Source organism: Staurois parvus, unplaced genomic scaffold (assembly GCF_062004578.1).
Source record: "Staurois parvus isolate SC_StPar_1 unplaced genomic scaffold, SC_StPar_1.0 ptg000334l, whole genome shotgun sequence".
NCBI classification, from domain to species: domain Eukaryota; kingdom Metazoa; phylum Chordata; class Amphibia; order Anura; family Ranidae; genus Staurois; species Staurois parvus.
In genome coordinates this window covers 4,540,746-4,558,670 of record NW_028318130.1, presented here as the reverse complement: position 1 = coordinate 4,558,670, position 17,925 = coordinate 4,540,746, and the positions used below count along the sequence as shown (strand labels likewise).

At 41.3% G+C, this 17,925-nt stretch overlaps 1 protein-coding gene across 1 annotated transcript; it reads left to right on the top strand.

Moving 5' to 3' along the window:
- Positions 1-1,762: 1,762 nt before the first annotated feature.
- Positions 1,763-2,624, top strand: LOC149457122 (uncharacterized). Its single transcript, XM_089684015.1, has 2 exons — positions 1,763-2,215; positions 2,391-2,624. The coding sequence occupies exons 1-2, from the start codon at positions 1,763-1,765 to the stop codon at positions 2,622-2,624; spliced, it is 687 nt and encodes a 228-aa protein (XP_089540141.1).
- Positions 2,625-17,925: the final 15,301 nt, after the last annotated feature.

The window sequence follows — 17,925 nt, the reverse complement described above, 5'->3', positions numbered from 1 at the left end:
GGAGATTTAGCCTGGGTTCACATATATGTGGTGCAGTATATCGCATGTGATTCGCACAGGAACCGCACCGCATTACTCTGCAAATCACATGCAATTGGAGCCATACATTTTGGTCCGCACTAGAATCGGATCACATGGGTATTCACACCTATGCAATCCGATTCGCACCGTGTTTTGTGGACCGCTTTTGGGGTGTTGGTAACTTAACATACACACCCGCAGCGGTTTGCATGAATGGGGTTCGATTCTGATGCAGTGAGGAATTCGCACAGAAAACGCTGCAAATTCTGCACCGCATCAGTGTGAACCAGGGCTCACACAACTTTGCCACTCTCACAGTGAAGTTGATTTTAAAGACAAAAGCCACCGGAAAGGATAGTATATTTCACAGAGCTGGATTTTTCCTGTAAGTGACCATGTGGTGACAGGACAGTTTAAGGGGTGTACTTGTTGGAAAAATATTGCATAGCAATTCAGCTAGTGACATTTTTTACATTTGTTCTGTGCAAATGGGGCAATTAGGTTATTTCCTGTGCTGTAATTTTTTTTATTGCTTTAACCACTTGACCTCCAAAAGATTTTACCCCCTTCATGACCTGGACAATTTTTTTTGCTATTCAGCACTGTGCTACTTTACCTGACATGTAACACTGTATCCAAATGAAATTTATAGCATTTTTTTCACACAGAAATCTCTTTTGGTGGTATTTGATCACCACTGGGTTTATTATTATTTTTATTATTAAAAATAATTTTGAAAAAAAATAACATTTCTGCATCAATAGTGACACTAATACAGGGATCAGTGCTAATGCTGTACAAGGTCACTGTACTAATGACACTGGCTGGGAAGGGGTTAACTTCTAGGGGCAAAGGGTTAACTGTGTGCCTAACAATGTGTAATATGTGCTGCTTTTACTTTACTGTCTGGCTGTTTTCCTCCCTGCTTTGCAGAGGGAAGAAACTGCCAGATCACTGTTTCCTGTACACAGGGTTCTATGTTTGGTAAGCACAGACCTCTGTGTGTGATTTGACACAGTTCATCAGCTGATTTCAGGTAAACTCATACTGTGTCCATTCACAACATGGGTCAGCAGGGGCAGCACGGAAGCAGGCCTATCATGTATATATATGCAATTGTGCTTGCACCTGCTGCAGGTGGTTAAATTTGAAAATACCATATTTGGCCACTAGATGGCACTAAGTAAAATAGAAATTTTCTATTATACTTTGCACAGTCTAGTGGCAATATGAGGTATTTTCCAAAAATGTTTTTCATTTTTTTAAAACAAAAAATGACCATTTGTCCACTAGATGGCACTATGTAACATAAAAGTTTACTAGGATACCTCAAGCCATCTAGTGGCCAAATACAGTATTTTTCATTTAAAAAAAAAAAAACCCCAAAAAACCTTTGTCAATCATAGGAAATTGATAATGACATTTTTTTTGCCTCATTCATAGAGAATAAATGTTTCACTTTCACTGTGCAAACTTCTATGCATGGTTTATAAATACACATCTTATGCCCCGTACACACTATATGAAAATCGGACGAACAATCGTCCGGTTATCATCGATCGTTCGTTGCTGGTTGAAAGCGATGTGAGAATATTGTACGATATAAAGGCATTGCGTTTGAATGTTATAGCGTAGCTGTGGAAAAGATGTAATATACGTGTAACCCTGTAGCCACGCCTTTCGAAGCCATATTTGTTTTCCCTCAGCGACTGATCTTTCGGGACAAATTTTCAGAACAGTAATGGATACCGTATCTGAATGTTCTGAAGATACTGCAATTGCCATTATGGGTTTAGGAATTCTGGCCATACAGAGGCAACAGAGGAAGAAGACAAAAAGGAGGCTGTGGTTCAAGAAATGGCTACTGAGGCGTGGCCAGTATTCCCACATGTCACTGTTGAGAGAATTGCATGAGAAAAATCCAGATGATTTTAAAAATTATTTGCGAATGAATGACAACTGCTTTAATCAAATCCTGACTGCAGTAAAGCCACACATTGCCAAGCAGAATACCATTCTCAGAGAAGCAATCAGTGCGGAGCAATGTTTGATTGCCACACTACGGTATCTTGCCACGGGGCGAAGCCTGCAGGATTTGAAATTCACCACTGGCATTTCACCACAAGACCTTGGAGTAATAATTCCTGAGACCTGCAGGGCCATCATCAAAGTTCTACAGGATGAATACATTAAGGTACAAGTCATTTCTTAATTGCCCCATTATAAATCCTAAATCATTAATGCTCATGTATTTTTATGTAAAATAATGTCTTTCTGAATTCCCTTAATGAAGTTCAGAAAATGCCAACACTAAAGTGTTTTGTTTAAATTGTCTTACCAATTTTTTTTTCTTCTTTTGTTGATTACAGTTTCCAAGCATTTCTGAAGAGTGGAAGGAAGTAGCTAGGCAATTCCATGAACAGTGGCAATTTCCAAACTGTGGCAGAGCTATAGATGGAAAACATGTCCGAATAAATCCTCCAGCAAACTCTGGCTCCTACTTCTACAACTACAAGGGCTTATTTAGTATAATAATCAGTGGTGTATTTTGGTTTTGTGCTGCCCTAGGCAAGAATAAAATTGGGCACTCCCCCCTCATCTAAATTTGTCCCACCCTTTCAACTGAAAACTCCACCTCCTCCTCTTTAGGCTCCACCTCTTCCTATTAGAGCTCCATCCACTGACACCGATGGGGCGCGATCCCTCCCACTGACACCAATGATGGGGTACGATTCCTCCCACTGGCACTAATGATGGGGCACGATTCCTCCCACTGACACCAATGATGGGGCACTTTTCCTGCCACTGATACCAATGATGGTGCCCCATCATTAGTGTCAGTGTGTGAGGAATAGTGCCCCATCATTGGTATCAGTGGGAGGAATCGTGCCCCATCATTGGTGTCAGGGGGAGGAATCGGGCCCCATAATTGGTGTCAGGGGGAGGAATAGGGCCCCATCATTACTATCAGTGGGAGAAAGTGCCCCATCATTGGTGTCAGTGGGAGGAATCGTGCCCCATTATTGTTGTCAGTGGAAGGATTAGTGCCCTATCATTGGTATCAAAGGGAGGAAGTGCCCCATCATTAGTGTCAGTAAGAAGAATAGTGCCCCATCATTAGTGTCAGTAGGAGGAATAGTGCCCCGTCATTGGTGTCAGTGGGAGGAATAGTGCCCCATCTTTGGTGTCAGTGGGAGGAAGTGCCCCAATCCTTTAATTGTTTTTGAGCTGTCTGTATAGGTATGTGTGTGTGTGTGTGTGTATGTGTGTATATACAGTATATCACTTTGGTATTGCTGTGATTTGTAGTATCACCGACATTATATGTCTATCACATGGGTATTGATGAGACTTGTAGTACCATGGACTTTTTAATATTTGGTTAATTATATGTGCAATATATTAAGACTGTTTCACATGATTTAATAATATTGTTTGTTCACTATATTCACCATAGCATTTCATGACAGAATTTAATATTTAGCACTGCACTTTTATTTATACCAATGAAAAGGTATGATTCAGACATAAATTGACACAATTTGACTGTACAAAACACTTTTTAAAATATACATTTAAAAACTGTGGTTTGCCTAATTCAACAAAACGTAATAATTATTCAGTCTGTGTCATTATGCCCAGAACTGTACAAGCATCACTGCCCTGATTGAGCTATATGTGACACCAAGTGAAAAGGTTTGCTCCCCTATTGTCAGAGCTGGGAAACACAACTTCTGTGATTATACTGTTCTGCTCACTTGAAATTGGCTAAAGGTCTACTTTTGCATCTCCCCAAACATTCTTTCAACACAAGCAGTCACTGGAGGGGAGCTCCTTCTCCCAAGACAAGCCTCACCTTACATATGCTGGTTCTGGTTCCCTCTACAAATAATACTGAGAACCCTTTATCTTAAAAAAACCCAAGCACACCCTATGAGCATACAGCCGTGGCCAGAGTGATCAGATGAATTGCAATTAATTGCCAATGAACTCAATCCAAAAAAAAAATTTTCACTGCATTGCAGCTCTGCCACAAAAGCACCAGCTGACATCATGTCAGTGAGTCTCTCATTAACACAGGTGTCAGTGTCGACGAAGACAAGGCTGGAGATTACTCTGTCATGCTGATTGAGTTAGAATAACAGGCTGGAAGCTTAAAAAGGAGGGTGGTGCTTGAAATCATTGTTCTTCCTCTGTTAACCAGGGTTACCTGCAAGAAAACACATGCAGTCTTCATTGTTTTTTGATTGATTGCAAAGGTTGCATTTGTGTCACCTTCAGCCAGTCAATGCATGAGGTACACTTCCCAAACTGGAAGGGAGTGGGGCTGAGACGCGCTATGTGTGTATACATAGAAACACAGAGCTGGCTCTGCAGCGAGCCCATGCAAAGCAGCTTGCTAGGGGGCACTAGGGGGAGTATCCAGCAGCGCCTGAGGGGTAGAAAAGTGGTGGATCAGGCCTGATGTTTGCCAAACCCAGGAAAAAGTAATTTTTTTTATTGTTGTAAATAAAACCATGTAACCTACAAGAACCAAATGGTAAATCCACATAAACAACAAATATTTATACTCACCCACTCTACCTGCATTCCTCATCAAGTACAGTTGCTGTTTCCTGACATGTTGAATGCCCACTAAAATGTGCAGTTAGAAATACACAATATACATTCTAAACATGTACAAATATTATTTGCACATACCTGTGGATTGCTCCGCCATATAGGATCCTAGTGGTTGTTCATATTCCTGGTCTTCATTTCCAGCCTCCTTGGTCTTAACATAACATAATTGAACTTGCGTAGTTTTTTCTTTGCAAGCTGCTTCTTTATCTTTCCTTAAAAAAAGTTTACTTAGTATATGCACAAAAGAAAAAAAAAAGAAAACAAAAAATAAAAAAACTTACTTTTTTGGATGAGTTGGTGAATGCGGCCTAGTTGGTCCTGTTCCCTGTGTTTCAGATCTGACCATCTTTTCCTTTTTGAACGTAGGATGCCATATTTTTTCTTGAGAGCTTCTATCACTTCATCTAGAATCTTATCTTTTCTTGTATTTGGCTTTCTGTAGTTTTTAAGCTTGCCATCATAGTAATTTCTTTCAAGCATAAACACAAGCTCCACCATTTCTCCTCTGCTCATGGCTGTAGCCTTTATCTTTCTTGCAACCTTCTTGCTGTGCTCTTTCCTGGAAGGTTGTGTGTCCTCTGTGTCCTCCATGCTGCTTGCTGGCGAGAATTCGTAGGCCCAATGTCGCAGGCAGCGGAGCGCGGTTATATGCACAGTGCGGGCAGGGTGTGACAGGGGCAGAGCTCACGACGTACGCTCACTAGCTTCCATACCGAGTGATCGTTCAGTCACAACGAATATTTTGTTACGAAACTCCGGAAATTTCATCTTCTAAAGATATTTTGCGTCACAAACGAAGGTAAGCCTTGACATGTTCTCTTTAGGCCTAAATTCAATATATTAATAGTTCATGCAATATCATACTTATAAGGCATTATATGTTGGGTTTCTTTGACAGGAGCCATGGCAGACAAATTTACATCGCCTGACTTCTTGCCACTGTTCATTGACCAATACAAGCAGATACTTTGTTTGTGGAAAGTCAAGTCCAAGGACTACTTGGACAAAAATAAAAAGCATGAGGCCTACAACAAGCTTGCTGAAATGTGCAAAGCTGTCTCTCCACAAACAAATGTCAATTATGTCAAACACAAAATTGCTAATCTAAGGACTGTATTTAAAAAAGAACTGAACAAAATCAGTGCACCTGAACGGTCAGGGGCTGCAGCAGATGACATCTATGTACCAAGACTTTGGTACTTTAACAGCTTGCACTTTCTAACTGATCAGTGTGACTCCAGAACCTCATTGTCAACTCTCCCATCAACTTCAACTGAGTTGTCACCTGAATTGTATGGAGATGACCAGGAGGAGCTACCACTGACACAGGAGCAATCAGTGACACAGGAACTACCACTGACACAGGAGCTATCATTGACACCGGTAAAATATTTTATATTTTAACACCTTTTATTCCTGAAATGATCCATTCCTACTATTATGCACTATTTGCCTACATATATTATTATTATACAGTATTTATATAGCGCCTACAGTTTGCTCAGCGCTGTACATTACATGCCTGTCATCTGAAAGTACTTTAGAATTTTGGATGATTTGTTAAATACTACCTTACTCCTCTCCATCCCTAGGAAATTTCAGATGGTACCATCATGCCACCACCAAGAACACCTGTGGCTAGACCAAGAAAAAATATGGATGATGCTACTACATCCTTCCTAATGCAAGCTTCAGCAGCCCAACAGAGGGGAGATGATGAACAGGATGCCTTTGGAATCTTGACAGCAAATAAACTGCAAAACGTCTGTTCACCAGAGACAAATGGCTTAGTGCCTGTTGCTCCAAGTAATGAATAAAGGGGCAAGAGGTGAAATTACCCCAAACACCTACATTGCAGAATCACAACCTGCACCTCCAATGCCACCTCCAACAGCACCACCACCTCCGTCATCACTGCAGCATCCACCACAATGGCATTATCCTGCACCTGATCGTCAATCCTCGTCATGGTGCCTGGATTATCATTATACCAATCTTTAGTTTAATGTTCTATTTTCTTTGTTTTCTGGACATGATATAAAGCACTATGTTGTGCACTTTATTCATCTTGGTTATTGGTTATTTTTGTAACATGGTGTATTGTGAATATTGTGAATAATAAAGTTATTGTTGAAAACATAATTTTTATTTGTGATTTTTTTACAACAACATGCAAACACACACATTAATTGTGATGGAAAGACATATGTAATGTTAGTTTTTTGGGTGTTGGGTGAAGAAAACTGTTTAATAACATCAATGGCTGTAATGCTACAAATATTCCATGGTGTTTACTTTCTTCAGGTCATAAGCAGCTTCCGATCATGCGCGGTCTTTCGTATCCAATTCTTCCCGTACGAAAACTGTACACATTAAACGAAAATTGTTCTTTTTGTTCACAAACGACAAAAATTTGGATGCTTGCACCATCGTTAATTTTCGTTCGTAAGATCGGAATTGGCTGTCGAAAATGATGTACACACCTTCAGAAAATTGCATGATTGCTCGTCGGACGAATACGTTTTCGTATAGTGTGTACAGGCCATTGGTGTGGTGCATTAAAACAATCCAGTTTGCTGATATGTTTCTTCCATCTAAAATCTGTCAACAATGTGGCAGACTACAACTGTACTACATGAAGGACAGAGGAGGTATAAATTCTGCCTTATTGCTGCAGGAAATTAGAGAGTTAGCCCACACAAGTCCCAGGGTCTAACAAGCCCAAGGCAAAGCATCACAGTAATAGCCAATTGTAAGAACTGGCCAGGAAACAAAGTGTAAATGGCAGGATGGAAATGAGGACTATTATTATTATTATTATACAGTATTTATATAGCTCTAAAAGGTTTGCTCAGTGCTGTACATTACAGTGGGGAACAGAACATGAGACAATACAGTAACAAAACAATACACGAGGGGTTCAAGGGCCCTGCTCTTTCGAGCTGACAATCTAGGAAACTAGAGCACCAGGAATAACGTGGAATAAGAGCTTTGTGAAGGGTGTCAAAGGGCACACCACAGAACACCCTACATTGCCTCTTCAACAGCTGAGGGAAATACGAAACTTGCTCCAAACAAGTTTGTAAACATTATTAAGTCATCCAGTAGAATCACCACAGTGACTTCAGTGTATTGCATTGCACCTGTCTTCCATTGATGCCAGTTGCCCATACGTCTTCTGGCCAGATCAGCTCAGCCTGCTCAATTACAGGGCCCATTCACACTGTTGCACTGTGGGAGTCCTTCTTAAGGGCAGAAACCACAAGATGCATGCTATTAGTTTTACAAGTTAGAAAAATGTACCTCTGTCCCTCTATGGCATAGCTCCCAACTGTCCCTGATTTTGAGGGGCTATTCCTCTTTTGGAACAAAGTTCCCCTGTCCCTCATTCCTCCTCATTTGTCCTCTATTTTGGTCTGATGTATATACTTGATGCAAAAAATTGTCAATTTGTCTAACAAAACATTTCACCCAATTTGTAGATGACTGCATTTGTAAAATTCAAAAGCTGCTATAAAGGAATAGCAGTGGTAAAAATAAGCACTCATGAGTGTAACAAATCATTTTTGAGTATTAATAGGGTTGTGGCATGGGTTTGTCATTTGCCTTCATACTTTTTGCTAATAGGTGTCCTTATTTCCCATCTTAGAAAGTTTTCACTTTGTTACTAGGATGAGGCGTATACAGTGCCTTGAAAAAGTATTCATACCCCTTGAAATTCTCCACATTTTATCAATGTTACAACAAAAAACGTAAATGTATTTTATGTGACAGACCAGCACAAAGTGGCACATAATTGTGAAGTGGAAGGAAAATGCTAAATGACTTTCAAAATGTTTTACAAATAAATATCTGAAAACTGTGACGCACATTTGTATTCAGCCCCCTTTACTTTGACACCCCTAACTAAAATCTAGTTAAACCAATTGCCTTCAGAAGTCACCTAATTAATAAATAGAGTCCACCTGTGTGTAATTTAATCTCAGTATAAAATACAGCTGTTCTGTGAAGCCCTCAAAGTTTTATTAGAGAACATTAGTGAAAAAACAGCATCATGAAGGCCAAGGAACACACCAGACAGGTCAGGGATAAAGTTGTGGAGGTTTACAGCAGGGTTCGGTTATAAAAAAATATCCCAAGCTTTGAACATCTCACAGAGCATTGCTCAATCCATCATCTGAAAATGGAAAGAGTATGGCACAACTGTAAACCTACCAAGACATGGCCGTCCACCTAAACTGACAGGCCGGGCAAGGAGAGTATTAATCAGAGATGCAGCCAAGAGGCCCATGGTAACTCTGGAGGAGCTGCAGAGATCCACAGCTCAGGTGGGAGAACCTGTCCACAGGACAACTATTAGTCGTGCACTCCACAAATCTGGCCTTTATGGAAGAGTGGCCATTGTTGAAAAAAAGCCATAGGAAGTCCCTTTCACAGTTTGTGAGAAGCCATGTGGGCACACACAGCAAACATGTGGAAGAAGGTGCTCTGGTCAGATGAGACCAAAATTTAATTTTTTGGCCTAAAAGCAAAACGCTATGTGTGGCAGAAAACTAACACTGCACATCACCCGCAACACACCATCCCCACCGTGAAACATGGTAGTGGCAGCATCATGTTATGGGGATGTTTTTCTTCAGCAGGGACAGGGAAGCTGGTCAGAGTTGATGGGAAGATGGATGGAGCCAAATACAGGACAATCTTAGAAGAAAACCTGTTAGAGTCTGCAAAAGACTTGAGACTGGGGTAGAGGTTCACCCTCCCGCAGGACAACGACCCTAAATATACAGCCAGAGCTACAATGGAATGGTTTAGACCAAAGCATATTCCTGTGTTAGAATGGCCCAGTCAAAGTCCAGACCTAAATCAATTGAGAATCTGTGCCAAGACTTGAAAATCGCTGTTCACAGACGCTCTCCATCCAATCTGACAGAGCTTGAGCGATTCTGCAAAGAAAAATGGGCAAAAATGTCATTCTCTAGCTGTGCAAAGCTGGTAGAGACATCCCCAAAAAGACTTGCAGCTGTAATTGCAGTGAAAGGTGGTTCTACAAAGTATTGACTTTGGAGGGGGGGGGGGAGAGGCCTTGATACAAATGCACACCACGCTTTTCAGATATTTATTTGTAAAAAAAATTGTTAAAATCATTTCTCATTTTCCTTCCACTTCACATTTATGTGCCACTTTGTGTTGGTCTATCACATAAAATCTCTCACTGTCTCTCACTGAACCTTGTAAAGACCCTTTCCAAGAGAGTGGGCTGAGAAGAATAAAGTCTGTTTTGACCAACCAACTTGTGTGTAAATAAATTACAGGTTAAGGCACTGATCTCTGTAAACAGTCTTTTTTTTAGCAAGAGATAAGGACAAACTGAAACACACATGTAATGGTCCTTAATGCTCCACTTGCTGGCTGGATATAAAAAACATTATATTATTAATTAACTAGTTGCCGACCGCAGATAGCAGAATGACGGCTTCACTGCGGCCGGCCAGTTCTAGGTGGGCGTCATATGACGTCCTTGCGCGCCCCCGGGGGCGTACCCCCGGCGGCGTACCCCCGGCGATCTCCGTGATCGCTGTGTCCTACGGACACAGCTGATCACGCGATGTGGTAAAAGGCCAATCACAGCGTCCTTTTACCACGTGATCAGCCGTGTCAAATGACACGCTTATCACAGGGAAATGTAATTGAGGATTCTCGGCTGCACTTTCCTTACGCTGTCAGAGCGTGAGGAAAGTAATGCCGACAACCGGCAGCTGTCAGAGCAGGGATCGACACTGATCATCAGGGCACTGATGATCAGTGCCCTGATGATCGGTGCCCAGCAGTGCCACCCACCAGTTCCACCCACCTGTGCCCATCAGTGCCGCCCACCTGTGCCCAGCAGTGCCTAGTAGTGCCATCCACCTGTGCCCAGCAGTGCCACCCACCTGTGCCCACCAGTGCCACCCACCAGTGCCCATCAGTGAAGCCCAGCAGTGCTGCCAGTCAGTGCCCAGCAGCTGCGCCAGTCAATGCCTAGCAGCTCTGACAGTCAGTGCCGCCAATCAGTGCTGTCTATCAGTACCCATCATCAGTGCCACCTCATTAGTGCTGCCTATCAGTGCCGCCTATCAGTGCCCTTCAGTGCTGCCTATCAGTGCCGCCTATGAGTGCCCATCAGTGCTGCCTCATCAACGCACATCAGTGAAGGAGAAAAATTACCTGTTTGCAACATTTTATAATAGAAACAAAGAAACTTTTTTTTTTTTCCAAATGTTTTGCGATTTTTTTGTTTATAGTGCAAAAAGTAAAACACCCAGCAGTGATTAAATACCACCAAAAAAAAGCTCTGTTTGTGAGAAAAAAATGATAAAAATTTCATATGGGTACAATCTTGCATGACCACACAATTGTCAATCAAAGTGTGACAGCGCTGAAAGCTAAACATTGGCCTGGTAAAGAAGGGGGTATAAGTGCCCGGTAGGCAAGTGGTTAATGTACAATATTTCAAATTTACCTGAAAAACATAATTTAATCATGACCATATCAGCTGTTCTCCACTGTTTTGTCACTAGGACAGGAAGGGATGGAAATCCTCCCAGGCGGGGATGAAGCTAGAAATAATTCCCTCATCGAACCCTTCTTTGCACTCATAACTTTTCAAAAAACAGGCTGGATACTATCTGTCATTAAAGAAATTTCCTTGCTCTTTTTGAAAAAAATTAAAAGTCAGCAGCTACAAATACTGTAGCTACTGACTTTTAATAGAAGTACACTCACCTGTCCAGTGATCCAGCACTGTCCTCACTTGCACCATTACTTTGCCAGTCTTTGGGTCCTCAGCGCTGGCATGTTTACTCTGGGCAGCCAGTTGTGATTTTTTGCGGTTTCACAGCCAGCTTCCCACTGCACATGCATGAGCCATGTGAATGGTCCTACAGGTGTGGGACCTGTGATGTGTCTCAGAAGGTTATGGGCACGGAGGGGGGGAGAACTTCTGGTGGATCTGCTGCACCAATGTGAACGGAAGTGGTAGCGGGTACCTGTCAAAACCAGGTACCCAATCCCCCTTCTGAAAAAGTGCCAAAAATAGAAGAGGAAGAGGGGAGGAGGGCATAAAGTGGAACTGAAGGAAATATGCTCAGAGAGATTACTTGTCTGTATATAACAAAATACCTGGGTGGCTGTCTGAACTGTCCCCATTCAAGCATACCACAGATCTTTAGGGCTTGTGTCTTAGGACACCACAACATTGGATTTCCAGATACAAACTCAAAATTTTGAAGACTTGTGAGATTTAGAAAGGTTGCTAAACTACACCTGATTGGACTTTAGAATTTTGATTAGAGAAATACAAGCAAGAAAAGATATATGGAAGTTGCCATCACTGACTTTTGCAAGCTCTAGTACTGTCATCTTCATTCTTTTTTCAATTCCTAAGGGGTCATTGAACCAAATTTGTATGCAGGGTGGGAATTCAGAATTTTCTGATTTTTTTGTTGGCTGCATGCTTATTCCAGGCTAGTGACTTACTAGTTAGTAAAGTCAGCATCTGGATGATATCCCAGGGGTCTGCACCTTAACTGGGTGTCCAGTGTGCTCCTATACCTTTAAGGAGGGGTGGGTTCCCTCAGGTCCATCTGCCCTTGGTCCATCCAGTAAATACATGTGCCTCTACTATGGGGGCTCTTACAATTGGAGAGTTAGGAACTGCGGAATATTGGGGTGCTGTGACGAGGCTCTGTAGCTTACGCATGTATTTGCAAATGTGTGCTAACTAAACCCCTGTTTTTAACGCATACTGTTAGACAGATTAATTCGGTTTGTTTGCAGGCTGGCTGGCAAGTTAGAGCTCCGAATTTTTCATTTTTGTTGATTGACTTGCGTCGCACTTCCATGTGCTCCTTGCTGTGAAGGACACTTATAGACTGGGGCAGTGGCCATTTTTTGTACGTCTGCAACTTAACCCTTTTGCTGCCACTGCCGTAACCATCACAGTGGAAGCGTGTATACAGATTTTATATAGAAGTGGAGACTTTGTTTATACTTTTACTACCAGCTTTGTAATAGAAGAGGTTCTGGCAGCTGTAAATCTGTCCAATCACTTCAATATGTACTCCCAATTACCTGGGACCTCCATTGCTGGTGTCAGGGTGGACAGCAGTTGAAGACTAGTGAAATCCTGTTCGCTGATATTTTCTGATTAGTATAAACCCAGAGCACTCTACTCTGAGCATTTCTGGGTTCAGAGCTGTCAAACCTTGTCAGCTCTGAGCAGAAAACAAGGTGGTCAAACCCAGCCTGTGATCGATCGGCTTCAGCAGAGTGCAAAGGTTAAATTATGGGTCTAATCTTCCTAAGGAAAACCTGTCACCTGCATTATGCCTTCACATAGATGTCTTCTCAGCCTCCTTGTGGTAGTAATAAAAGTAAGTTAAAATAAAACAAAAAAGTTAAAGAAAAAGTAAGTGTAATAAAGTAAACTATAACTTTCTAAAAAAATTGTTAAAGTGATTGTAAACCTTCATTTTTTACAAAATAAAATAACAAACATGATATACTTATAGTACCTAGACTGTGCAATGCTTTTGGAGCCCCGGTCCTCCTCCTCTTGGGTCCACTGCCAGCACTTCTGTCTCCTCCCCTCTGCTGAGTGCCCTCACAACAAGCTGCTTTCTATGGGGGCACTTATGAAGGCTCGCTCTCAAGCCAGCTCTGTGTGTCCATTGACACACAAAGCGTTGCTTGGCCCCGCTCCCCTATCCCTCTTCACTGGCTGTGATTGACAGCAGAGGGAGCTGTCTGAGCCAATGAGAAGGGAGAGAGCTGCTGCTCTTGTGCACATTACTAGATTGAGATCACACTCAGGTAAGTATTTGGAGGGTGGGTTTTTTAACCTCAATGCAAAGAATGCATTAAGGTAAAAACTTTCAGCCTTGTCAACCACTTTTTAAAGTCCTCCTGTCTCAATGTACACCAACATGGAAACGCATATGTGAATTTCAGGTGTGCATACATGTGAAAACAATGATTACACCACACATAAGGTTTGCCTACTCTACATAAACTGTGTATTGATATGAAACCAAAAAAGGTTGAAAAAAGGGGAGCCAGAAGGCTACAATAAAGCAAAGAATCATACAATCAGAATAGGATTTTACATCAAAGGGTAAATGGAAAGTGCCACATATGGCCAAGGCACCCGATAGATAAGCATCATTAGACTGGAATCTTGTCTAATGCATGGACAACTCTTCATTTTTATATTTATGACTAACCTATGAATAACCTTAAAGACTATTACCTGTTGAGTAATTAATAAACATCTCGAACAAATAATAAGCTTGTGTCTGTGTCTACTGGCCTCCATTCATATGTGTTCCAGGTTGTACATCTCTGCAGCAATCAGTGTGAACATACAGCATGTAACAGTTACCTGTGCATTTGTTGTCTTTTCAGACCTCGTGTGACCTTGCTTCCCTACAGTTGAACAACTCACTTTACAACACATCTGTGTGTAATTACTAGCAATGGTAAGATTGCTGACTTCCTTCCTTGGGCAAGGTTGTGTATGATGTATGGTTACAAGATCAGCATTTAGACACACAAAGGATATGTCTATGGCTATACCACACTAGTATATTTATGGTTTATGCACTCCGCATGTTCTATGCTGCAGAATTAACTATATTGTAACCGTGAACATGTCTAGTTCATCTGGTGGACCAAGCAACCACAGTGGTAGTCCACAGGAAGTTGTGGGAGTAAGAAAGTACACAGACTAAATATCAATCCCTCATTTACAGGTAGCAGCAATGTTCTTTTATTGCATTATCTGTGGCAGCATGTCATGGATGCCCATTGAAATATGCCCGTATTCTCATGTTTTGAACCAAATCTTATCTTTTCACTCTGTGTAGCATGTTAAAATGGTTTCCACATGTTTTCCATACACATATAATCTGGATGATAGATATGGTTTATCTTCTATGCTTTCATTTAAGTAGCAAGCAAATTCCTAATATTTCAAATTTGGAGTTAAAGATCACCTAGTCTGTAACAGATTCATTCTGACATTTGGGTTGAACAGAGGGTCCAATTAGCACAGGGAACCCTGCTCCCTCTGCTTAACAGTACAAATAAAAAACTTAGTAGTGATTTGGTTATGGATGCTAACTGCATTTCATTGGCTCTGTACATGTACTTTGCACAATGACAAAGTTGAATCTGATCTAGTTAGAAAAGAGAGAGAGAGAAAACACACATACTCACCAGTAGGGTTGCCCCCTCATCCCTTTAAAACCAAACACATTAATTACCCAGGTTCTCTGGCTGATTAAGGTGGCAATTAAACTCACTTAGTGCCTTATCTGCATTAAATTAGCCTCAGAACCTGTGTAATTAATATGTTTTGGGTTTAAAAGGGATGAGGGTGACAACCCTACTCACCGGCAGCCAATCAGCTTCTAACTTCTTCTTGTTCAATTATGCTTTGACAAATAAAACGTGGAAGCTGACCGATTTCTATGCAGAGTTGAACCAGATTTTGCACTTTCCAGTTTTAGTATATTAACTTATATATATCATTATAGTATGTGTATGTATAAATGTAAGTCAGGGACCTTAGATTGTCGGCCCCTTGAAGGTTAGGGACTCATGTGAATGTACAATATATGTATGTAAAGCGCTGCATAAATTGACAGCGCTATAAGTACCTGTAATAATTATCAGGACATCAATCCAGAGCAATGATGGGAAGCCTGCATGCAGACAGGAAGTAGATAAAAAAAGATGCAGTATAAGAGGTGCAAAATAGACCGTATTTTATGATGGAAAAAAACCCCATAACAATTGTATGTATCAACATTAAGGACAGGCAAACTTAAAAGTTGTCAAGAGGACCTTTCCACATATGGTCAGGCTTTGCCTTTTATTTCTCATTTTCAATAACATTTCCTCATTTGCAGTTATGATGAGAGAAAAAAGACCTCTGCTTGTGTTGTAATACAAGTGAATTTGATTTATAATAGAAAAAAAAACAGTGTAAAGTTAGCAAAACATTCATTCCATTTACATTTTAACTTGAAACAGCTGAACTGCAAATGAGTGCAGTGAATGTAAAGATTAGCACATAAAAACATGAATACATTTATTCCTCATCCTTTTACTTTGTTACAATAGTATAAATAAACACGTTTGTGTGCATATGGATAGGCTGGCTCTCCTGGATTACAATGAGTCTCAGGAGTGGAAAGTAGGCTTGTTTCAAAGACAATGCACAGTGGGAGCCTGATGAACACATGTAAGAAAGGGTGTGTTTGTTAGGTGTGGAGGCTGCAAGCTCAGGCTGTGCCAATGAATAGAAATTTGCAGGGAAAAAAACTCCTGAAAAGTCATAATAGGAGTAGGTGAGGTTTTCACTTAACCTGGCTCATCACACATGAATGATAGACTTAAAACCAAAAGTACATACAGCTTTATGGGCAGAAAACCTTTAAACTATACAGTATCTGCCTGCTGCTAGGGCTAAACTCCAATCTCCTACAGTGAGAACTGGTTCTAATGGATTCTCCACCCCAGGCTGCAGCGCAGTGAAAAAAATGCAAACAGCTCTGATGGTGTCCTTAGTGATCTTACAGAGGTACAGATAAAGTAAGATGAAAAATAAGCAAGGTTACTGGAATAGCTTTAGTATATTGGTATGTCAAATTAGTTTCCAGTGGCAGCCAGTGATATCTAATCTTTGATCGGTTGCTACGTGGATCAGTTTCAGTTATCATAAATCAGTCAAAGTGCTTGCTGTTAACAAAAAAAAAAAGGGGGGGGGGGAGGTTAGATTACAGACTAGCATCGCTAAGAATAGTATGGTTTTATATATATATATATATGCGCTGCGCAAACTGTTCGCGCTATATCAATCCTGTACAATAAAATATATACACACACACACCATTCTTGCACAATTGACATGGTTCAGACACATTTGTGACAATCTGACTATGTTGACCTGAAATATGACATCAGATGAGCATCAATTGCTCCTAGATTGTAAGCTCCAAGGAGCAGGGCCCTCCTATCCAGGGGCAAACTGACCATTGGGAAACTTGGGCACTGCCCGAGGGCCCGGGGTCAGTAGGGGGCCCCATGAGATGCCCCTGGTACCTTTTTCATAGGATTTTTTGAGTTTGGGCAAGGACACAGGGGCCCCATGATCCCCTATTGCCCGGGGGCCCCATGAGTTGTCAGTCCGCCCCTGCTCCTATCCCTCTTCTATTGAACTGTATTGTTGCTGTATTGTCTCCGGTTATATTGTGAAGCGCTGAGCAAACTGTTGGCGCTATATAAATCCTGTATAATAATAATTGCTAGCAGAGCTAGGCAGGTTGATAATTCCCAACTCATGGGTGTGAGATAAGCCATTGCCATATACTATATAGCACTTTATGAAAAATGTACAGACTTTTACTAACAGGTCAGGTGAATGTGCTGGTGGGTTGAAAAAGATCTTTGAACTTTCTTGTAAAAAAGAACAGTAAGAAATTTTCATGCATGATGATGATGAGTACTAGCTATTGTTTATTCTGAGTTAAAGTGAACCTGTACTTATAATATAAGGCTAGCCATACCACAGCCTGAAATCACTTGATTTCCTTATATATGCTAAACCGTATGGATGAAGGAATCTCCTCCTGCCAGTTATTGTATTCAGGCAGCCAGCACCTGGGTTGGATGCAGCTACTGTTCATCCAGCTATTTTTCCATTGAAGTTTGTTGAGCAGAATGGTGCTGACAGGGCTACCTACAGCTCTATTTTCAGCTGATTGAGCAGGAATCGGCTAAAATTCGAGCTGTTTATGGCCAGCTCAAGGTAAAGCAACAAGTCTACTCAACTGTAGAGGTATCTCTCTAACCCGAATTTCAAGTTTTTCTGTAGATCCACCAAGAGTTACACAGCGTCTGCAACACACAGTTGGAGAGAATTCTATTCAAGCCTATGAAGAAGTCTTATTATGTATCCTAATGAAAGATGGCCTTTTCATAGGAATTGATCAGATTTTCTGTACAAGTGCACTGAAGAAATGAGGAAAAGACAGAAGAGTCTGGAGCAGCTACTGTAGGTCCTCCTGTGGACTGCATAGCCTGGTCCTGGCAGGAACCTGAATAGGTATTAGTCTTAAATGGGGGGTGTTTAACCACTTGCCCAGTGGGCACTTTCAACCCTTAGTGCCCAGACCAATTTGCAGCTTTCAGTGCTGTTGCACTTTGAATGATAATTGCACGGTCAACACTATAGCC

Coding starts and splice junctions, on each gene's coding strand:
- LOC149457122 (XM_089684015.1), top strand. CDS start 1,763: ATGGATACCGTATCTGAATGTTCTGAAGATACTGCAATTGCCATTATG. Junction 2,216..2,390: donor TACAGGATGAATACATTAAG/GTACAAGTCATT, acceptor TGTTGATTACAG/TTTCCAAGCATTTCTGAAGA.